Source organism: Coenobita brevimanus, chromosome 1, assembly GCF_032717465.1.
Source record: "Coenobita brevimanus isolate Jiangsu-jjx chromosome 1, ASM3271746v2, whole genome shotgun sequence".
Lineage (NCBI taxonomy): Eukaryota > Metazoa > Arthropoda > Malacostraca > Decapoda > Coenobitidae > Coenobita > Coenobita brevimanus.
In genome coordinates, this window is record NC_136954.1 from 227,452 (window position 1) to 251,151 (window position 23,700).

Sequence of the window (23,700 nt, forward strand, 5' to 3'; positions counted from 1 at the left end):
GTGAGGAATTGGAAAATGTGAGTACGTTTAAGTATTTGGGTAGTGTGATGAGTAAGGATGGAGGTTTGGAGGGTGAAGTGCTTGAAAGGGTACAGCAGGGAAGAAAGGTTGCTGGTTCCTTGAAAGCAGTGATAAGAAACAGGGAAGTGAGCATGGAAGTAAAAAAGTTACTACATGACAGTATTGTGATACCAACTCTAACGTACGGAAGTGAAGCTTGGACGTTGTTGGAAGGACACAAGTCAAGAGTGAGAGCAGTGGAAATGAGTTATTTAAGAGGAGCTTGTGGAGTCACGTGGAGAGACAGGCTGACGAATGAGGATATAAAGGAGCGTTGTGGTGTTGATGTGGATGTGATAGGAAGCGTTGTGAGGAACACACTGAGGTGGTTTGGCCATGTGGAGAGGATGGAGGGTGAAAGACTGACGAAGAGAGTGTATGTGAGTGAGGTGGAGGGTGGAAGAGGGAGGGGGAGACCGAGGATGAGATGGAGGGATGGGGTGGAGAGGTATATGAGAGAGGGGGGTGTGAGTTGGGAGCAGGGTAGTGAAATGGCGGGGGACAGGGCGACTTGGAGGCGATTTGTTTGTGGCCACCCCAAACGGGATTGAGGCGTCTGGCAATAGATAGATAGACAGACTTAGGAAAAGGTGTTAGGGAGCTTTCGTTTCGTTTTCGTTTCGTTTTTAAAGGCTCCAACATGCTTGCATGTGTCGGCCTTGGTCACCTAATGGCGGCTCTCCACGCTGCACGATCCATTGCAGCCTCCCTGTTCAGTCCCTTAACCCTAAGGTCACACTTAATGACCTCGTCCCATGTCTTTCTCGGTCTACCCCTCATAACCCCACCCCCAATATTAACACTTCTCACCTTCCTCACCCAATTATCATCCCCCATCCTCTCCACATGTCCAAACCACCTCAATCTACCTCTCCTCATCACAACACCAATACACTCCAGTCCCATCCTACCTCTCAACTCTTCCATTGTAAACCCAGCCCCTCCAGGCCTTGGACGCAGGGACGCACTGCACATCCACCTAATCATTGTCATTTCTGTACGTCTGAGCCGGCGAATATCTTCCTCCTTCACTGCCGAAATGTTGAAGGCCTCAGGCGATATAGGGGTGAGTTTAGTCACTGACCTGATAAATAGGATTATTTATGAGTGTGTTGTCCCAGATGATTGGCTGAAGAGTGTAACTGTAAATGTGTATAAAGGGAAGGGTGATGCCCTGGAAAGAGGGAATTATAGAGGTATAAAGCTTTTAGATCAGATAATGAAGGTAATGGAGAGAGTTTTAGAAGGTATGATTAGAGAAAGAGTGAATATTGATGAGATGCAGTTTGGGTTTATGCCAGGTAGGGGGACCACTGATGCCATATTCATTGTTCGACAGCTTCAGGAAAAATATATTGGTAGGAGAAGGAATCTTTATTTTGTTTTTGTTGATTTGGAAAAGGCCTTTGACAGAGTCCCTAGAGAGGTGGTGAAGTGGGCAATGAGAAAGCTTGGCTTGGAGGAGTGGCTGGTTAGGGTGGTTATGGCCATGTATGTGGGTGCTCACCCCCAGGTGAGAGTGAATGGAGATTTGAGTGATGAGTTTTCCGTGAATGTTGGTGTGCATCAGGGGTCAGTCTTGAGTCCCATGTTGTTTATCATGGTACTTGAAGCCCTTTCATGTGACTTTAGAAACGGACTCCCGTGGGAGTTGTTGTATGCTGATGATTTGGTGTTGATTGCAGAGAATGAAAGGGAGGCGGAGGAAAGGTTTAGGAAGTGGAGAGATGGTATGGGGCAAAAGGGTTTAAGGGTAAATGCAGATAAAACAAAAGTGATGATATCTAGGGTTGGTGGCGGTACTGTCAAAGACGAGGGAGAGTGGCCATGAGCAGTTTGCCACAAGGGCGTGGGAAGTAATTCCATCTTGTGCGGTGTGTGTGATAAATGGGTGCATAAGAGATGTAGTGGTATCAGAGGTAGACTGCGAGATAATGCTGATTTTATGTGTACGGCGTGCCGTGGTGAGCAGGTGGAGATCGTCAGACGTGAAAGAATTGAACTTGCTGGTGAATCTCTTGAGTGTGTGGAAGAGTTTTGTTATTTAGGAGACATGTTGTGTGCTGGAGGTGGGGCTGGAGCTAGCTCTGTGGCTAGGGTGAGAAGTGGTTGGAAGAAGTTCAGGGAGCTCTTGCCTCTCCTGACACTGAGGGGGCTCTCCCTATGTGCTAAGGGGTCTTTGTATGCAGCGTGTGTTAGGAGTGTAATGCTGTATGGCAGTGAGACCTGGGCAGTGAAGGAGGAAGACATTCGCCGGCTCAGACGTACAGAAATGACAATGATTAGGTGGATGTGCAGTGCGTCCCTGCGTCCAAGGCCTGGAGGGGCTGGGTTTACAATGGAAGAGTTGAGAGGTAGGATGGGACTGGAGTGTATTGGTGTTGTGATGAGGAGAGGTAGATTGAGGTGGTTTGGACATGTGGAGAGGATGGGGGATGATAGTTGGGTGAGGAAGGTGAGAAGTGTTAATATTGGGGGTGGGGTTATGAGGGGTAGACCGAGAAAGACATGGGACGAGGTCATTAAGTGTGACATTAGGGTTAAGGGACTGAACAGGGAGGCTGCAATGGATCGTGCAGCGTGGAGAGCCGCCATTAGGTGACCAAGGCCGACACATGCAAGCATGTTGGAGCCTTTAAAAACGAAAACGAAAAACTGCCCAGGTCTCACTGCCATACAGCATTACACTCCTAACACATGCTGCATACAAAGACCCTTTAGCACGTAGGGAGAGCCCCCTCAATGTCAGGAGAGGCAAGAGCTCCCTGAACTTCTTCCAACCACTTCTCACCCTAGCCACAGAGCTAGCTCCAGCCCCACCTCCAGCACACAACATGTCTCCTAAATAACAAAACTCTTCCACACACTCAAGAGATTCACCAGCAAGTTCAATTCTTTCACGTCTGACGATCTCCACCTGCTCACCCCGGCACGTCGTACGCATAAAATCAGCATTATCTCGCAGTCTACCTCTGATACCACTACATCTCTTATGCACCCATTTATCACACACACAGCACAAGATGGAATTACTTCCCACGCCCTTGTGGCAAACTGCACATGGCCACTCTCCCTCGTCTTTGACAGTACCGCCACCAACTTTGCTGGTGATAAATGGATTTATGTAACACAGGACAGTACGGTGTAATAAGCAAAATAAATCACTTAGGAAAAGGTGTTAGGGAGCTTTGGTAATATAGGAAGGATTTATGTAACACAAGACAGTAAGGTGGAGTAAGCAAAACAAATCACTTAGGTAAAGGTGTTAAGGAGCTTTGGTAATATAGGAAGGATTTATGTAACACAAGACAGTAAGGTGGAGTAAGCAAAATAAATCACTTAGGAAAAGGTGTTAAGGAGCTTTGGTGATATGGGAAGGATTTATGTAACACAAGACAGTAAGGTGGAATAAGCAAAATGAATCACTTAGGAAAAGGTGTTAGGGAGCTTTGGTGATATGGGAAGGATTTATGTAACACAAGACAGTAAGGTGGAATAAGCAAAATAAATCACTTAGGAAAAGGTGTTAGGGAGCTTTGGTGATATGGGAAGGATTTATGTAACACAAGACAGTAAGGTGTAATAAGCAAAATGAATCACTTAGGAAAAGGTGTTAGGGAGATTTGGTGATATGGGAAGGATTTATGTAACACAAGACAGTAAGGTGTAATAAGCAAAATGAATCACTTAGGAAAAGGTGTTAGGGAGATTTGGTGATATGGGAAGGATTTATGTAACACAAGACAGTAAGGTGTAATAAGCAAAATGAATCACTTAGGAAAAGGTGTTAGGGAGATTTGGTGATATGGGAAGGATTTATGTAACACAAGACAGTAAGGTGTAATAAGCAAAATGAATCACTTAGGAAAAGGTGTTAGGGAGATTTGGTGATATGGGAAGGATTTATGTAACACAAGACAGTAAGGTGTAATAAGCAAAATGAATCACTTAGGAAAAGGTGTTAGGGAGATTTGGTGATATGGGAAGGATTTATGTAACACAAGACAGTAAGGTGTAATAAGCAAAATGAATCACTTAGGAAAAGGTGTTAGGGAGATTTGGTGATATGGGAAGGATTTATGTAACACAAGACAGTAAGGTGGAATAAGCAAAATGAATCACTTAGGAAAAGGTGTAATTGATATTGGGGAAAAAAAAAAAAAAATCACTTAGGAAAAGGTGTTAGGGAGCTTTGATGATACAGGAAGGATTTATGTAACACAAGACATTAAGGTGTAGCTAATAACCAAAATAAATCACTTAGGAAAAGGTGTTAGGGAGCTTTGGTGGTGTTGGAAGGATTTATGTAACACAGGACAGTATGGTGTAATAAGCAAAATAAATCACTTACGAATAGCTGTTAGGGAGCTTTGGTGATATAGGATGGATTTAAGTAACACAGGACAGCAAGGTGTAATAAGAAAAACAAATCACTTAGGAAAAGATGTTAGGGAGCTTTGGTGATACTGGAAGGACGGAAAATATAGGAAGACAAAGAAGAAGAAAAAAAAGGAAAAAAAAAATCACTTATGAAAAGGTGTTAGGGAGCTTTGGTGTTATAGGAAGGATTTATGTAACACAGGACAGTATGGTGTAATAAGCAAAATAAATCACTTACGAAAAGGTATTAGGGAGCTTTGGTGTTACAGGAAGGATTTATGTAGCACAGGACAGTAAGGTGTAATAAGCAAAATAAATCACTTAGGAGAATTTGTTAGGGAGCTTTTACTTATATATGCTCCTGTGGGGGAAACAGAGATGGAAAATACCAGGTGAGTCTCCTTGGTTACTAGTCAAATTTATCCTTCACTCTGACTACACCTGGCCATCAACTCAGCTGAAAGGGGTTACAAAGCTTTGTTTAGCAATGAGTCTCCTTGGTTACTAGTTAAATCAATTCTCCAATCCGATTACACTTGCCATCAACTCAGCTGAAAGGGGTTACAAAGCTTTGTTTAGCAATGAGTCTCCTTGGTTACTAGTTAAATCAATTCTCCAATCTGACTACACTTGCCATCAACTCAGCTGAAAGGGGTTATGGATCATTGTTATGAGGCAGGAATGGGTCTCCTTGGTTACTAGTCAAATCAACACTCCAATCTGACTACACTTGCCATCAACACAGCTGAAAGGGGTTAAGGATCTTTGTTATGAGGCAGGAATGAGTCTCCTTGGTTACTAGTCAAATCAACACTCCAATCTGACTACACTTGCCATCAACACAGCTGAAAGGGGTTAAGGATCTTTGTTATGAGGCAGGAATGAGTCTCCTTGGTTACTAGTCAAATTCATCCTTCATTCTGACTACACTGGCCATCAACTCAGCTGAAAGGGGTTAAGGATCTTTGTTATGAGGCAGGAATGAGTCTCCTTGGTTACTAGTCAAATTCATCCTTCATTCTGACTACACTTGCCATCAACACAGCTGAAAGGGGTTAAGGATCTTTGTTATGAGGCAGGAATGAGTCTCCTTGGTTACTAGTCAAATCAACACTCCAATCTGACTACACTTGCCATCAACTCAGCTGAAAGGGGTTAAGGATCTTTGTTATGAGGCAGGAATGAGTCTCCTTGGTTACTAGTCAAATTCATCCTTCATTCTGACTACACTTGCCATCAACTCAGCTGAAAGGGGTTATGGATCTTTGTTATGAGGCAGGAATGAGTCTCCTTGGTTACTAGTCAAATTCATCCTTCATTCTGACTACACTTGCCATCAACACAGCTGAAAGGGGTTAAGGATCTTTGTTATGAGGCAGGAATGAGTCTCCTTGGTTACTAGTCAAATCAACACTCCAATCTGACTACACTTGCCATCAACTCAGCTGAAAGGGGTTATGGATCATTGTTATGAGGCAGCAGGTCATTTGTTTTTCCTTCCTCTGTTATCTGAAGGCAAAAAACAACAAGCCAGACATGGCAGCACCACCGGGCTATTCCCGCTGGTCCTGGTGGACATTTTTTGTGTGATCGTAATTTCCAAACGAACACCAGCGTTTTGTCCGGATAGTGGGAAAAACTGTATGAATAACGGTTTGCAACAGCCAGGTGACAGGGTCCAGGTAGTGGATGGTCTGGGTGGTGGTCATCTGGATAATTAAGAGATTACTGTATATAAAATATCCAATAGATAAAAGGCAGAAAATTACACATACAAGAGACAGTATGCAGATACTATGGAGATAAAATGCAGATCCATCCATCCATTATTCAATCCTACATTGCCCCATGAGGAGCGTCGGAGCCCAGGGCTAGGCAAGTTGGTCCTGACATTTAAGGTGAGTGTGACCAGCCTCACTCATCCCTGAGTGGCATTATGTGAGCAATAAACCCCAACCATCCCACCGGCTCAATCTGATTGGAGCGTTGTAATTACCCACTAAACCACCAGGCGCCATAATCTGGTTATATGGTTACCACCCAGCGTAGTAAATGGTTTCCTGGTGTACAGGAAACCATTTGGTTTGTCACTCAGTGTAAAGTCACCCACAGGCAGAAGGAAGAGGAAAGAATGAAGGAAAGAAAGACAGAAGAGGGAGTGTAAAGTCACCCACAGGCAGAAGGACAAGGAAAGAATGATGGAAAGAAAGACAGAAGAAGATGGAAGGAATAGGCAGACACCCAAAGCAGCACTATACTGAGTGAGTGGATGGTTAGTGCCCTCATCTACCACAAAATAATAATAATAATAATACTGGTAACAATAATAATGTTGCTACTCCTCACCCTGCCCTAGGGTTGGAAAGGAGGTCCAGATGATGATGATGATGATGATGATGATGATGATGATAATAATAATAACAATAATCCCTGTAATAATAATAATAATAATAATAATAATAATAATAATAATAACAATAACACACTGAGGTGGTTTGGCCATGTGGAGAGGATGGAGGGTGAAAGACTGACGAAGAGAGTGTATGTGAGTGAGGTGGAGGGGGAAAGAGGGAGGGGGAGGCCGAGGATGAGATGGAGAGATGGGGTGGAGAGGTATATGAGAGAGGGGGGTGTGAGTTGGGAGCAGGGGAGTGAAATGGCGGGGGACAGGGCGACCTGGAGGCAATTTGTTTGTGGCCACCCCAAACGGGATTGAGGCGTCTGGCAATAGATAGAGAGATAGAATAATAATAATAATAATAATACCTGTACTGTACATGGAATTCTGACCCGCCCACATACACTAATATACAGTACAGTAGTTGCCTCAGCCCTATTTCCCTATTACAAATACTGTACTTACTGAGATATGGTACTTATGAAGGAAAGACATGTGTGAGGCCATCTGTTGTGTGCAAGGGGATATGTCGGGCCTCAGGTTATATGCTGTAAGGAGTAGAAGAGTTAGATGTACAAATAATAATAATAATAATAATAATAATAATAATAAAAATCATCATCATCATCATCATCATCATCATCATCATCCGGACCTCCTTTCCCACCCTAGGGCAGGGTGAGGATTAGCAACATCCAGACAGCCCAAGTTTGCCCAGTTCAATGGGCCATGCTTCCATTCACTCATCATCCAAGACCCCAGAATCCTGGCTCTATCTGATACGCCAAAAACTTTCACCACATTCTGTAGATTCACATAAACGTATCCAATAGATAATAATAATAATAATAATAATAATAATAATAATAATAATAATGATAAAAATAATAATCAAAATAATAATCAAAATATTACCCTACTTGGTGATATGATGAGCAATACCGGTATATTAATATATAACTATTATCATCATAATACTGTAATAATAATAATCTATCTGTAGCCAGACACCTTAATCCCATAAGGGGGTGTTCACAAACCCCAGATATTAAAGAACAATGAGGAAATAAAGAGGTTGAAAGCAGAAAGAGGAAATGAGGTTAGAGCTGAATGAACTGAGGACCATAAACCAGGAATTGATGGCTAGAGTGGAAGAAAATGGAAAGAAATGGGATAAAAAAGAGGAAAAAATAATAAAAACAACAAGAGTAAAAGTTATTGAGGAACTAGCAGAAAAAGAAGAAAGAGAAAAGAAAAAGAACAACCTTATATTCTTCAACTTACCAGAATCAACACAAACAGATGTTAAAGAGAGAGAAAAAGATGATACAGACCTGTGTTTAGATATAATTGAAGCAAAATTGGGAGTGGAAAATGCAGTAGTAGAGAAAGTGTTTAGAATTGGAAAAAAGAGCGAAAACAAAAACCGGCCAACTGTGATCAAAATAAAAGAGGTAAAAAAGAAATGGGAAATCATAGGAAAAGCAAAGAAGCTGAAAGATGACCAACAGGCCAGACAAATGAAAATTGCAATAAGCCCAGACTTAACAAAGAAAGAACAAGAAGAAAACAACAGACTTAGAGAGCAGCTAAGAAAAAAGAGGGAAGAAGGTGGAAAATGGACAATAAAAAAAGGTAAAATAACCAGAGTGGTTGAGAGAAGAAGTAGAGGTGAAGTAATTGAGGCAAGTGAAAACAGAACCATCAAACATGATGAAAACACAAACAGAGTGGCTGACAAAAGAATCAGAGATGAATTTGACAATATTAACAAGAACAAAAACAGTGAAAAAAAATTTTTGCAGGCAAAGAAAATGTAAATATTAAACTACTAAATATACAGTCAATTAATGAACACAAATTGTATGAAGCACTAGACTTAATAGATGAGAATTGCATCTTGTGCTTAACAGAAACACATCAAAAGCAAAGAACAGTCACTATACCTGACTCATTCAATTTTGTTGATGAAATGAGACAACAAGATGAAAAAAAAGGAGGTGGACTGTTAATAATATTTAGAAACATAAATTGTATAACAGCAGAAAAATTGGAGACAAAACACCCAGACATTCTAACTGCAAGGATAAAGTACAAAGGATTTGGTTTTGTGATAATTCTTGTGTATGGGGCTACAAGGGACATAGATAGATATAAAAAAATAAAATCAGAAATGGAAAACATTCTTGAAAGTTTAAGTGGGAATGAAAACTGCATAGTGCCTGGGGACTTCAACGGACACTTGGGCTTCTTGGGACAACAGAGTCTGGACAGAGAAGGACAGATGGTGCTAGACATAATGGACAAATTCAATCTCACCCTACTAAATGCTGACCCAAACTGTGCTGGGGAAACAACATGGGAAAGTAGAGGGCAAAAAAGTGCAATAGACTTCATATTCACCAACCAAGAAATGCACCAGAAATTCATATCTATGGAAATAAATGAACAAAAACAGCACTTTGATTTAACCGACCACAACCTACTCAGTGCAGAATTTCAAATATCAAACACAAAGAGAAAAGACATTAAGAAAAATCAAGAAATAATCAGGTACTATAGCACCAAGGATGCGGATCTAAAAGTATTTAGTGAAAAAGTAAACCAAAGGCTTGAAAATGACAATGTCATGAGAATAGACGACTTTGAAAAAATAATGTATGAAGAAGTAGAAAAAAACCTAGCTAAAAGCCTCAGAAAAATAGACAGGAAAAGACATGATGCTCCATGGATGACAAAAAAAATACGAACAGGAATTAGTGAAAGACGGAAATGGAACAGAAAAGCCAGAAACGAGCAAAACCCAAGTTTGAAAAAACACTACATAACGCAGTACGAAAAGGAAAAAGAACAGGAGAAAAAATGGTGCACGAAGCAAAATCAGAGTATGAAAATCGAATACTAGACAACATCAAAAGAGAAAAAGATACAAAAAAATTGTGGAAACATGTGGATAAACTCCGAAAGTATGGAAATCAAACTAAAGAAAGCACAATTATAATATATGATGAAAATAAACAAAAGATAGAAAAGGAAGAACTAAAGAACAAGCTTTACAGTTTCTGGTAAACAGTCTACCAGCATCATGAAAATAAGATGCATGAAGAATGGGATGAAGTAGAGGAAAGAACCTACAGAGACAGTTATCAAGAAAAATCCAACATAGAAGAAACAGTGACAGATGAAGGAAACACCACGATAATACCGAAAATATTATTAGAACATGCAGAGTACGCATACAAAATGACAGAAGTAAACACAGGTACAATGGAAACCCCAAACATCACTAAAGATGACATAAAAAAGCAAGTCGGAAAAATGAAAAATGGAAAAACACCAGGTCCAAACGGGTTAAAATTGAATTATACAAAGAGGTGTTGAAAAGCGAAAAAACCGTGAAGATACTCACAGAATGCTATAATGATCAGATAAGAAACAATAATATACCTGATAGCTGGAAGACATCAAACACAAAATTAATACCAAAAACAAAACAACCACAAGTTAAGGACTTGAGACCAATAGCCCTGTTAGACACCTCCTACAAAATTCTGATGGGTATGATCAAAGATAAAATAGAGAAGCACATACAACTAAATGACAAATTTAAAGAAGTACAAAATGGCTTCACACCAAAAAGACGAATAGCGGACAATATCCTTCTCCTACAGTACTGTATCAATGAAAGCTACAAATAGAAGCCATTGTATTTATAGCAGTCGATTTTAGCAAAGCTTTTGACAGCATAAAACGGGAAACCATGATCAAAGCCCTTAAACAGTATAATATCCACCCTGACATACTGTAATAAGAATGCTAAAAAATATTTACACAAATGATGAAACAAAGCTTCATTTAGAATGTGAAGAAATTACTAAACTAAAAGTATCCAGTGGTGTCAGACAAGGCTGTAATGGATCTACAGTTCTTTTCTTGCTGGTGACGTACATCATCATAGACCACCTTGACAAAAGTTATAAAGGATTTCAAAACCAGATTTGCAAAATAAACAGCATCTTCTATGCAGATGACGGCCTGTTACTAGCCCACTCAGATGAAGAGGCCCTGAAAGCAATAAATGCATTAGAAACAATAGGAGGTATCTGTGGGTTAAATATAAATAAGGAAAAGAGCCAAGTACTTGTGTACAACAAAAAGGAACAGCCGGAGGAAACTGGGGATATAAAAGTGACGCACAGCATAAAATACCTCGGAGTGACCATTACAAATAGAAAAGATTGTGTTAGAGAACATAAAATAAAACAACAACAAAAAGCGGGAATGTACATAAATCAGATAACATCCATAACCTCACGAAGTTGCAACAGAGTGAAAATAGGAAAAGTATTCTGGAAAAATGTGGCCCTGGCAAGTATACTGCACACAACAGAAGCTATGTTTATCAGCAAAGGCGAAATTAACAAACTTCAAACATTAGAAAACAAGGCTTATAAAGGAATATTTCAAGCATCAAATTATACCCCAAGTTGTGCACTTAGAGCTGAAATTGGCACGTCAACCTCATATACAAGAGACATACAAAGTAAATTATTATATGTCAGATACATTTTGAGTGACCAAAGCAATAAACTAGTAAAAACAGTATTTTTGGACCTATATGAAAACCAAAGCACAAGTTGGGCTAAATTAATAAAATATTATCTACACAAAGTAAATCTAAATTTGGAAGGACTTGCAAAAGAAAAGAAATTGAAATTAAAATTGAACACCATTGACACACAAATATGGAAAGCAGAAATACTTGGCAAGACCACACTAGAATACTACAGGCAATGGAAGTACGAAATTAAAGAAGAAGATACACTGTATGAAAATGGCTGGGACTCGGCAGTACTGTTCAGAGCACGAACAAACACACTAAACTTAAACTGGAGAAAAAAACACAACAATGAAGAAACAGTTTGTCCAATATGCCAATATGAAAATGAAACATTAGAACACTTTCTCCTAGATTGTGAAGGTTTAAGTGCAGTGAGGATCAAAAATAACTTATTGCAACAGCCATTTCCAGAGAATAGAACAGATATAATAAAAACTCTACTTCTGTTTGGAAAAAATAAAGAAAATCAAGTGAAAGAAAACAGGAAGACAATATATGAACTGTGGACACTAAGAGAAAAGAAAATAAGTGATCAGCACACGGCTTAACAAAAACGGACTGAAAAGGATAAGGAGCGGCGCCGATACAAAGGCTACGCCCCATCTACTACTACTACTACTGACCTACCTTACTGTAATGGTGTCTGCATCTTCCACAACACAAAAAAACAGCCATCCAGTGTGTGTCCCAGTGAAATTCAACGGCATTATACCACCGCATGCAATGCACATGCCGTACTGTTTGTTTTATGTCTCTATACTTCCACTAAAAAGACCATCACACTGCAGGCTAAGAAAGGATCGGAATCTCTTTCCGAATCTGTCCTGAGGCCGAATTGTCTTGTTAGTGTTGTGATGGCGAATATCACTTGCGGCGAATTATCCCGAAACTGTTTCAAATATGAAATCAAGAATGAGGGAGTCCGGTGCTGCCTGTTGTACCGAGCAGACGTGCTTCTCTCCTAGGTGCCCGGAGGACAACACTCACGGCAAGAAACAGGTGATAGAGTTGAGTGTGTAGCTCTTCCTCGGCAGCTAGTGCTTCCTCTTGCTGCGAGGTGGAGTATGATCCATCCCATTTCTATGGATACTGTGGTGTCGGCCATGGATGTAGCGGAGGCAGACCCTTTCAGGCCACCGGGAAAGCGCCCCATAGGCGAGGCTGCCCCGGAGGAGGATAAGGCGACCTCTGGCAAGTCCCTTAGGGTGTCGTCACCACCCACAGCATCGCAGATTGTCCTGGGTGAGGATGCGGCTGCACGACAGAGTGCCGAAGGTGCCGGTGAGTCAGTGCCAACAGCAGCTGTTACCAGAGTGGTCCCTAGTAGGGGTGAGCCAACACCATCCACAGCTGTCAATATGGGTGTCCAGGATGCGGGTGAGTCTGGATTGGCCTGTTTTATTATTAGATCTGTGCAGGGGTCCAGGATTTTTAACAATCCCCGGCGGCTGTCTGACGCCATCAACTCATCCCCCTTTGCCAAGTATTGTGTAGAGGGTGGCACTAAACCACTGGGTGATGGGTCTTCCCTCTCTCTTCATCTACGCCATTGTGATCTGACAAAGCTGACCAGCCCTATGGAGACCCTGACAACCTTCGGTGAGTGGGAGGTCACGTGCCGCAGGGCCCGGTCCTCTGATGATGCAGCAGCCCTCAGCTATGGGAAGATTGGGCCAATCTCCCTAGATGTTGACATAGAGGATTTGGTAGACGGCCTCCGGCCTTTTGACAACGAGTCGTCTAGCTTATTAGAGGCCTCTAGGATCCCTGTACGTTTTCCTGCCCCAGATGCTCCTCGGTTTTCCCAGTGGGTGCGCCTTGTGTATCGGGGCCCTCTCCCATCCAAGGTGCTGTATGGATACATCTACTACAATGTAGGTATGTATACTCCTGCTTTGTTGCGTTGCTATAACTGCCTTCAGTATGGACACACGTGGATCACTTGCCGCAACAAGACCAGGTGCTCAATGTGCAGTGGATACCACCCTTTCAGACCCAGTGAGGGGCAGCCCTGTGACCGCAGCCCCAGGTGCTACATGTGTGGTGGAGATCACAGGGTGGTGTCTAAGCTCTGCCCTGTATATCAGAAGGCCTTCAAGATCCATGAAGAACTCCGCCAGGGTGTGACGCCAGCCCAGGAGGTCAATAGACGGTTGCGTGCTCTCCAGCCCTTGGTCCGTCCCCCCTCAGCATTGCTCAAGTCGTCTCCCAAGGTGTCTCAGGTGAGGAAGGGTGTGAGTTTTGCAGACAGTGTTGTTGGCCGCAACCGCTTCGCTGTGCTGGAGGACTTGAGTGATGACTGTTCCCTCCAGGATGTATCGTCAGTGGAGGTGTCGACCAACCCTGCCTCCCCTGCTGCTGTTATAATCCATGAGGCCCGTCCTTCACGTCCGGGCCGCCTCCACCCCCGTGCCCCTCACCGCCCTCCACCTAGTGCTCCTTCTGGACCGAATGCGGTCCTTGCTGAGGGTGTCGGGGATGTTCCTGCCCTGCCTAGCTCTCCTGACCCACGTCTACGACAGTGTGATCGACCTACAGCCCCTTCAGTGCGTGCCCATCCAGTGCGAGTATCTGACCCCACCTCCAGCAATTGTTCACCCTCCTCGGACTGCCCTCCTCCCTCAGGACCTGGCCAAGGCTTTTTTGATCTTGTCTCTGAGGCCCTGCAACTTTATCGCCACGGACTACCATTCCTTGACATCTGCTCCCGCCTCTGGCCCAAGGTATTGTCCCTACTCTTGTCCTATTCATGCCAGGCCTGAGACATCTCAGCATTATGTTTTGGAATGCGAGATCCCTTGTTCGGAAGTCACAGGATTTTAAAGTACTCTTACATGATTCGAAGCCTTGTGTTGTGGGGGTATGTGAGACCTGGCTGCACCCTCACCTGCGGCTCCAACTGGGGGGTTTTTTGACATACAGGTGTGACCGTCCTCAGGGAAGGGGCGGGGGCCTGTTGTTGGCAGTGCGGGAGGACACCCAGAGTGTACGTCTCGCCCTCACCTCGTATCCTGGGGGACGATTGGAGGTCCTGGCTGTCAGGGTGGCCCTCACGGATGGTTGGGCTTCAACCCTCCTTTGTTACAACCCCTGCCAGGATGTGTCCAGAGAGGAGCTCCTCCACTACTTTGACCAGTTGCCAGCCCCTGCCTTCATCATGGGGAATTTCAACGCCCGTCACCACCACTGGGACCCCGCCTTGGCTGGAGCCCCCAATACCACAGGTTCCTCTCTATTCCAGGTGCTCCTTGAGTCTCACAGGTTTAGCCTTCTTACGCCTCCAGGTCTTCATACCCGGTTTGCTCTTCACAGTGGACAGGCATCTGTACTGGATCTCGGTTTGGGTGACGCAGTATTCCATCATCCGATGGTCCATGTGGGACCGTACATGGGCAGTGACCATCTTCCCGTCTTTTGTGACTACCCGACATTGTCTCCAAGAATATCACGAGCGAGTCGTCCTCGCTGGCAGCTTCACGACGATAGATGGACGGCCTTCCAGGAGGCAGTGTCTGCTAGCTTCCCTGGTCGTTGGGGCCTCTCGGCTGAGGATTTTCACAGATGCTGGTGCAGGCTGGACATAGGGTGTTCGGTCAGTCAGCCCGCCGTAGTATAGGCCGATCGGGGTGCCATGGTGGTCGAAGCTGCTTGTGCCTCGGCTGTGCAAGCCCGCCGCCAGGCCTGGCGAGCCTGGAGTCGTTACCCCACACGGGCCCTTGGGGATCATTACCGACGCCTGGATGCAGTATGTAAGCGCACCATCAAGGTAGCCAAGCAGAAGGCATGGTCCTCTTTTTGTTCCAGCCTCTCCTTCTCCACCACATGCTCCCGCACCTGGAGGTTTTTGAAGGCCATGAAGGGTGGCCCGACAACATATTCATATCCCTTGTGTCGTGATGGAGCGGATCTCCTGGATGACCTCTCCAAGGCCGAGCTCTTGGCGTCATTCTTTGCGTCACAGCTGGGTGTTCCACCGACTTTACCTACAGCTCCCGAGTTTATTTCTGCCATCCACAGGGGCGTCTCAACTCCCCCTGCCTGTGACCTCCATTGCCCGTTCACGGCCATTGAACTCCGGGATGCCGTTGCTTCTCTACACCCGAGGAGGGCGGTTGGCCCTGACATGGTGGCTAATGACTTCCTCCTACATCTGCCGCCCAGCCTACACAGTCACTTGCTGTCAATTTACAACAACAGTTGGCAGACCGGCACATTCCCTGAGGTATGGAAGGAGTCAGTGCTGCTGCCTTTCCCAAAGCCAGGCAGGGACCCCACCATCACGTCGTCTTATCGGCCCATCGTTCTTCTGTCCTGTGTGGGGAAGCTGTTAGAGAAACTGGTGGCTCGTCGGCTCTCTTGGTGGCTGGAGTCCCGTGGCCTGCTCTCCAGGGTTCAGTGTGGTTTCCGGCCGGGCCAGGGAGCTTTGGATGTCCTATGTCAACTGGAACACATGGTACATGATACCTATAGACAGCGGCTCTACATGCTTGCCCTCTTTATAGATCTGAAGGGGGCCTTCGATTCAGCCCCACACGATGGCATTCTGTACCACCTGTCGTGCCTGGGAGTCTTGGGCCCACCCCTGGCTTGGATGTCGAATTACCTTGCTGGTCACAGCTTTGTGGTGTCAGTGGGTGGGGCCTTGTCAGATCCCCATCCTGTTCATCGGGGGGTTCCGCAAGGGTCTGTGCTCAGCCCACTCTTATTCAATGTGTTGCTGTCCAGCCTGCCTCAGATACGTAATGCTACTCTCCTGGTGTACGCAGATGACATCACCATCGTGTCCCAGAGCCCTTCCTTTGTGGAGGCGCAGCAGTTTCTGCAGTCAGCGGCATCCACTTTTTTGGCTTGGGCCCGGAACTGGGGCCTTACCATCAATGCTGACAAGAGCGCAGTGATGCCCTTCACTCTACGCCGTTTGCCATCATCTCCAGCAATTTCTCTGGACTCAACCTCAGTCCCTGTTGTTCGGGAGCATGTGCTGCTTGGTCTCCGGTTGGATGGGCCCATCCTCACTTGGCGCAGTCACATAGAATACTTACGGTCATCTTGTGCAAAACGACTTGACATCATGAAGAGTATTGCTGGATCCCGCTGGGGGGCAAGCAGGGACCTTTTGTTGGCGTACTATCGATCAGCCATCTTGGGGAAGATCAACTATGGCTGTTCGGTATATGGCTCAGCATCTCCTACACAACTACAACGGCTGGACACTATTCAGACGACCGCTCTCCGGATTGCGCTGGGTGCTTTCTGCTCCTCACCCACATTGTCTCTGCAGGCTGAGGCAGGTGTTCCCCCCCTCCATCATACCAGGATGAAGTTGACTTGTCGCCGCTACTTTACTATCCAGCGCTTGCCCGATGACCACCCACTCCCGGAGCTCTTTACGACAGCAGGGGTCTCGACATCTCATCCATTGTGGCCCATCAGGTCTCGACGGCCCCTCTTGGTGCGTGCTCTCCACGCTTACCACACTCTGGGACTTCCTCCACCAGCTCGCCACCCTGTCCGATCAGTATCTCCTGTGCCCCCGTGGAGGGACCTGTCCTCACCTGTGTCCGTAGACCTCCCAGAGCCCTTTTGTAAATCACAGGATGGCCACCTGGCCCCTCGCATTTTCCTGCAGATGGCTGGCTCCACCTATCTAGGGTTCATGGCTATCTTTACCGACGGCTCCCGCTCCTCCACCCCTGCAGCAACTGCAGCTGCCATCTTCGTAGAGGACTACTCCATCTGCCAGACATGGCGCTTAGGGGATGCCCATGATGTAGTCACTGCTGAACTCTTCGCAGTCTTGAGGGCCCTGCGTTTTTTGATGTCTCATTCCTCTCCTCGGCCGGTGGTCATCTACACTGACTGCAGAGCGGCCCTTCATCTCATCGCTTCTCCCTAAACCCTGCTCCATACGTCATCTGGTTTATGAAATCCAGGATGACCTTGCTCAGCTGCTGCAGGGAGGCTGGAAGGTACGTCTGCAATGGATTCCCTCCCATGTGGGCATCAGGGGCAATGATGTGGTGGATGCAGCAGCTCGGATGGCCTTGACTTTTCCTGATGTGGAGCCCTACCCCCTTGCCAGCCATTACTCACCGTCGCCTCTTAGCAACGAGGTGAAGTCAGTCATGTAAAGCTGATCTCTACGCCTCCCTCCCCACAACAGCGCTGGGCTAATATCGTCCGACTCATCGGACCAACCTTGGGTACGCTCTGTCTCCCGGATCCTGGACGTCGCTATCACCCGCCTGCGTATTGGACATGTTGGACTGGCATCACATCTGCATCGGCTGCGACTGCACCCAGATCCCTACTGCCAGTGGTGTGTGAATCAAGAGGAAACTGTAGCCCACTTTCTGCTGCATTGCCCACGCTTCTACTCCATCCGCACCGCCCTGAGGGAGCGCCTTGCAACCCTCGGTATCCTGGACTTCACCCTCCCCATCCTTCTTGGTGGGGTGGGCCTAGATCGGCACCTACGCCACTCAGTTATACGCCATGTCTGTGTCTTCCTTCGCAGATCGGGGCAACTTCGCCGCCTATGATTAAAGAGTTCTGCTACACCTGAACCACCGTTAGGGCTACATCTGACTACACGTCGGGTCCAGCCCTTCAATCAACACCAAGACCAAGACCGAAATCAAGAATTGTGGAAGGCAGGATAAAATATATACATAATATAGAAGAAAAAGGAAATGAACAATTGGAAAAAATATGGGCTGCAATAAAAGAGGACCAGAAAAACCAGTGGAGAAAAATATCACTAAAATATATGGAAGAAAGTGGAATAGAAATTAGAAACCTGAAAAAGATTAAAGTAGTGGAAATAAAGCAAAAGATTATGGCTGGCATCAGTATATTTAATGTTGGTAGTATAAGATCAACGCATTAATATGGGCGCACTGCATCTGAGAAATCTTATTCTGGTATGGTGTTGTCAACCCGAAAATTCATTTTTGGTCCAAATATCCCTAAAGAAATCAAAAGTCCTTACGTTTAAAGTCAAAGCCCCTAAGCCCGTCCCTACATGAATAATTTTTCAACAAGAAATGCACATAGTATGTTTCTTATGAAGTGATTAATAAGGTTCATGGAGAAAGGAGAACCCAAATAATGAATGCAATGGCATTTAATTACGTTTCTTAGAGAAAAAGTTTTTTTTTTTTTCAATATGCATCCAGTTTTCTGAACTCCTATATATTAAGAATAAGAAAAATAAAGTTTATATAGCTTGTTTTCATTATAGTTAATGATAATATGTTTCATTGTCTAGATAATTCCTCTAAGTATTCATGATGCACCTGAGGGTGAAAATACAAAGTATACGTTATATGATAGAGGAATAGTAAATATATAAATAGAGCAATGTCATATTTCCTGCCATGAAATTGGATGTGGAAATTTATCTTCAGCTCCGGGGAAACAGTTTATATATAACGCTTTTGGTATTTCAATGTCAGATTTCATTGGTAATCAGCACAGCAGTATGGCTAACTTAAGGCCTGAATGGAAAGAAAACAGTAAAGCTTTACTCTTTATAACTGCATAGAGGACAAAAAATTTATTGGCTGTTTTTCTTATGAAAAATTCGACGAATTATTAATGAATATCTGAAATCCCTAGGTTTTTAAGAATTTTTCTTGGGCGTCTTTCCATCTCTACGTCTTTGAAAATTAGTAAAAAATCCCTAGGTTTAGGGATATGTCCCAACAGTTGGCAACACTGCTGTGGTTTATTCATTCATTCTTTGCCAGACGCCATGTATCCCAGACGGGGTGGCCAATGGCTTAGAGTTAATTGTTTTACAGGGAGGGGCACTAATCCTCCACCAACCCCACTTGATACGTAGGGATGCCAACAGCATCTGGTGTTCCCAGGCGGTCACCCATCCAAGCACTAACCAGACCCAACTGCTGTGGTGAGATGAGTAAAATAAGGCATCAGATAAATGTGGTGTAAGAAATGAAGGCCTCGTTGATGGCCAAAGACTGGTGGGAACTGGAATACTCGGCCATACAATACTCACATTCTCTTAGCCATTCACAAAGACCTAGTTCCATTTTTCCTTTTTGGCAGGATGTTGTGAGTGAGTGCCAGTTCAAAAGCCACACCTCAGTGAAGCAGCGATGACCCTCACACCAAGACCTGTGGCCGATGCTCAGAATTGTTGGCCAAGATGGGCCGTGCAGTGTAGTGAAGGATTTTATCACCACCTCTTTAAGGCATGGTAGAGCCTGTGCATTTCTTCTTGCTGAGATGGGTAAAGAGTTTCATTTTCTGCTCTTGTTGTTATTTTCTTCTGTATGCTACATACTGTAGTGCTGCCACCCTCCATAACTCTGTCACCCCATTATTGCACAATTTTAACTCCCCAAAGAATACATTTGTACTTTCAGGCAAACACAATTTTGTGGATAAAACAATGGTTTTCTGATTATTTTTTGTGGTTCATTTTGACTCATTTTCAGAATTGCCTCGTTTCCCTGTTTTTCCTGCCTCCTCCGTCCCTCTATTGAATGTAGGAACCCATGCAGAGAAAAGAAACATTTTTGCTGGAAAATGATGGTTCATAACAAATGGATTGAATAACAAATTGGAAATCCCATGTTTTATCCAAACCTAACCACATCTAACTTAACCTGACTGGGTGCCTTTGCTCCTCAGACTCCCCAAAGCATTAATGTAACCCCCTCTAACCCAGTCACACTGCAGGGAAGAAAAATGAGACAATGAAGTTGGCAGTTTTAAGCATTAATCTAACTTTATCAAACAGGAAGTGGTAAAGGAAGTGGTTGTTGCTGGTGATGAGAGGAACAAATAGAAAATAAAACTGTATACCCACTGTTTGCCAGTCAGTATAAAAAATGCAACACACCCTTGTTATACAGTCACTATAGTGTACAGTCATTTGCTTGTGAGATCAATACAAATTTAACATTTTTTTAATATACAGTCACTGTGATGCCTGATTTCTCATTACTAGTCTGTGATCTTTTTCTTGCTTTCATGAATACAATGCAAAATACATTAAACAATTGGCCGTGTGGAGAGGATGGAGAGTGAGAGACTGACAAGGAGAGTGTATGTGAGTGAGGCGGAGGGGGAGATAGGGAGGAGGAGGCCAAGGATGAGATGGAGGGATGGAGGGGGGAGGTATATGAGAGAGAGGGGTGTGAGCTGGGAGCAGGGCAATGAAATAGCACGGGGACAGGGCAACATGGAAGCGATTTGTTTGTGACCATCCCTTACAGGATTAAGGCATCTGGCAATACTGTAGATGGATAGAGAGTTTCAAAAATGCATGGCAGTTGTTAAATGGTGGTGTGCTGTACCTAACAAAGCATCACAGGATTAGCAAGTGGAAAAGCAGGTGAATATACAATAATGAAAGTAGTAGAATCAGTTAGTTTCAGGAAAAGGTGTATATTGAATTGATCTCTTTAAAACCAAGAAACAGTGTGCACCAAAGTGTGTGCTGAGTGAAGTATGGTATTCTTGCCAGCAGACTGGCAGAGTTCACCATCTAATCAAATCTCTCCCAGTAAATGGTACCATAATGTTAGTAATTCATTTTCATTTTTTTCATTCATTTTTTTTTCATCATCCAATCCTACATTGCCCCATGAGGAGCACAGGAGCCCGGGGCTAGGCAAAGATGAGAGTGGCCAGCCTCACTCATCCCTGAGTGGCATTATGTGAGCAATGAACCCCAGCCACACCTTGGATATAAACCTGCACCGGCTCAATCTGATTGGAGCACCGTAATTACCCACTAAACCACCAGGCACCAACATTTGGTTATATGGTTACCACCCAGCATAGTATTTTTTTTTTCTTAATATGTGAACAGTAACTCTAGATGTATGGGCACACAGCATATTTTCCTTAGAGTGATCCTTTTCACAGGCTGATATCTGAAAGCATCAGCCCGGTAAGGAAGGCAGCAAGAAGGAGGCGCTGCAGATCTTGGCTGAACCATGCAAGTCATTATTGCTGGGAGATCCTGACGGGGGGAAGGGTGGTTGCCTGGACACCTGCATGAGGGGACCTTCGTGGATGGAGTGAGAAGGTGAGTGATGCTTAATTTGTACCTTACCCAGAATGAATGAGAATTGCAAGGTTTGATGGATAAAAATAGTGATGATAATGACTTATGTATTTTCCTTTTTCTGGATCATAACTGCACCATGTATAAGAGTGAGAAGAGAATTGATGATGATGATGATGATAGGAGTGAATGGAGATTTGGTTGATGAGTTTTCCGTGAACGTTGGTGTGCATCAGGGGTCAGTCTTGAGTCCCATGTTGTTTATCATGGTTCTTGAAGCCCTTTCACGTGACTTCAGAAATGGACTCCCGTGGGAGTTGTTGTATGCTGATGATTTGGTGTTGATTGCAGAGAACGAAAGAGAGGCGGAGGAAAGATTTAGGAAGTGGAGAGATGGTATGGGGCACAAGGGTTTAAGGGTAAATGCAGATAAAACAAAAGTGATGATATCTAGGGTTGGTGGCGGTACTGTCAAAGATGAGGGAGAGTGGCCATGTGCAGTTTGCCACATGGGCTTGGGAAGTAATTCCATCTTGTGCGGTGTTTGTGATAAGTGGGTGCATAAGAGATGTAGTGGTATTAGAGGTAGCCTGCAAGATAATGCAGTGTTTGTAATAAGTAGGTGCATAAGAGATGTAGTGGTATCAGAGGTAGACTGCGAGATAATGCTGATTTCATGTGTGCGGTGTGTCGGGGAGAACAGGTGGAGATTGTCAGACGTGAAAGGATTGAACTTGCTGGTGAATCTCTTTAGTGTGTGGAAGAGTTTTGTTATTTGGGAGACATGTTATGTGCTGGAGGTGGGGCTGGAGCTAGCTCTGTGGCTAGGGTGAGTAGTGGTTGGAAGAAGTTCAGGGAGCTCTTGCCTCTCCTGACATTGAGAGGACTCTCCCTCCATGCTTAAGGGTCTTTATATGTGGCATGCATTAGGAGTGTAATGCTGTATGGTAGTGAGACCTGGGCAGTAAAGTAAGAAGATATTTGGTTGATGAGTTTTCTGTGAACATTGGTGTGCATCAGGGGTCAGTCTTGAGTCCCATGAAATGACAGTGATTAGGTGGATGTGCAGTGCGTCCTTGAGTGTGAGGCCTGGGGGGGTTAGGTTTACGATGGAAGTTAAGAGGTAGGATGGGACTGGAATGTGTTGATCTTGTGATGAGGAGGGGTAGATTGAGGTGGTTTGGGCATGTGGAGAGGATGGAGGTTGACAGTTGGGTGCAGAAAGTGAGAAACATTATTGTTAGAGGTAGGGTTGTGAGAGATAGGCAGAAAAACACCTTGGATGAAGTCATTGACTGTGACCCCAAGGATAAGGGACTGAATAGGGTGGCAGCTAGAGTTTGAGTTGCATGGAGAGGCGCCATTAGGTGATGTAGGCTGATTCATGCAAGCGTTGCAACCATTAAAAAACAAAGATGACACTGATAATGATTTTTGTCGTCAGATGGAGGGGTGGATGGTGAGTGTCATGGTGCCATCTTGTTCTGACATCAAGGTTGGCTGGAAATTGATGGAACCTGCTGACAGACAATGACAGTGATTAGGTGGATGTGCAGTGCGTCCTTGAGTGTGAGGCCTGGGGGGGTTAGGTTTACGATGGAAGTTAAGAGGTAGGATGGGACTGGAATGTGTTGATCTTGTGATGAGGAGGGGTAGATTGAGGTGGTTTGGGCATGTGGAGAGGATGGAGGTTGACAGTTGGGTGCAGAAAGTGAGAAACATTATTGTTAGAGGTAGGGTTGTGAGAGGTAGGCAGAAAAACACCTTGGATGAAGTCATTGACTGTGACCCCAAGGATAAGGGACTGAATAGGGTGGCAGCTAGAGTTTGAGTTGCATGGAGAGGCGCCATTAGGTGATGTAGGCTGATGCATGCAAGCGTTGCAACCATTAAAAAACAAAGATGACACTGATAATGATTTTTGTCGTCAGATGGAGGAGTGGATGGTGAGTGTCATGGTGCCATCTTGTTCTGACATCAAGGTTGGCTGGAAACTGATGGAACCTGCTGACAGACAATACACCAGAGAGGAAGAAGATGGGAGAAACCTTTACTTTGCAGTGAACCAACGTGGCCTGCTGCTGTGATGATGATGCTGGACAGAATTGCAAGAAATCTGCAGCCATTCATCTGGCAGTGATGTTAAAGGTAAACCAGATTTCCTTTCCATATCCTTTGTAGATGCAGGCCTGGTCA

General features: G+C 44.5%; 1 protein-coding gene and 1 long non-coding RNA gene across 2 annotated transcripts in view; one reads left to right on the top strand and one right to left on the bottom strand.

Annotated features, from left to right (window-relative positions):
- LOC145411204 (uncharacterized) overlaps nt 1–12,161 on the bottom strand; it is a 44,056-nt gene extending 31,895 nt beyond the window's left edge. Inside the window, exons 1-2 of the mRNA XM_080281292.1 lie at nt 12,087–12,161; nt 7,304–7,386 (exon numbers count right to left, since the gene is read on the bottom strand). Of these exons, the coding sequence (XP_080137418.1) occupies nt 7,304–7,345 (42 nt within the window). The 5' untranslated portion in view covers nt 7,346–7,386; nt 12,087–12,161. The remainder of the gene's footprint in view (nt 1–7,303; nt 7,387–12,086) is intronic.
- Nucleotides 12,162–19,627: 7,466 nt separating this feature from the next.
- LOC145399817 (uncharacterized) lies at nt 19,628–23,499 on the top strand. Its single transcript, XR_013897931.1, has 3 exons — nt 19,628–19,716; nt 21,363–21,525; nt 23,436–23,499. It is a non-coding gene; the product is annotated as an uncharacterized LOC145399817 (long non-coding RNA).
- The last annotated feature ends 201 nt before the right edge of the window (nt 23,500–23,700 follow it).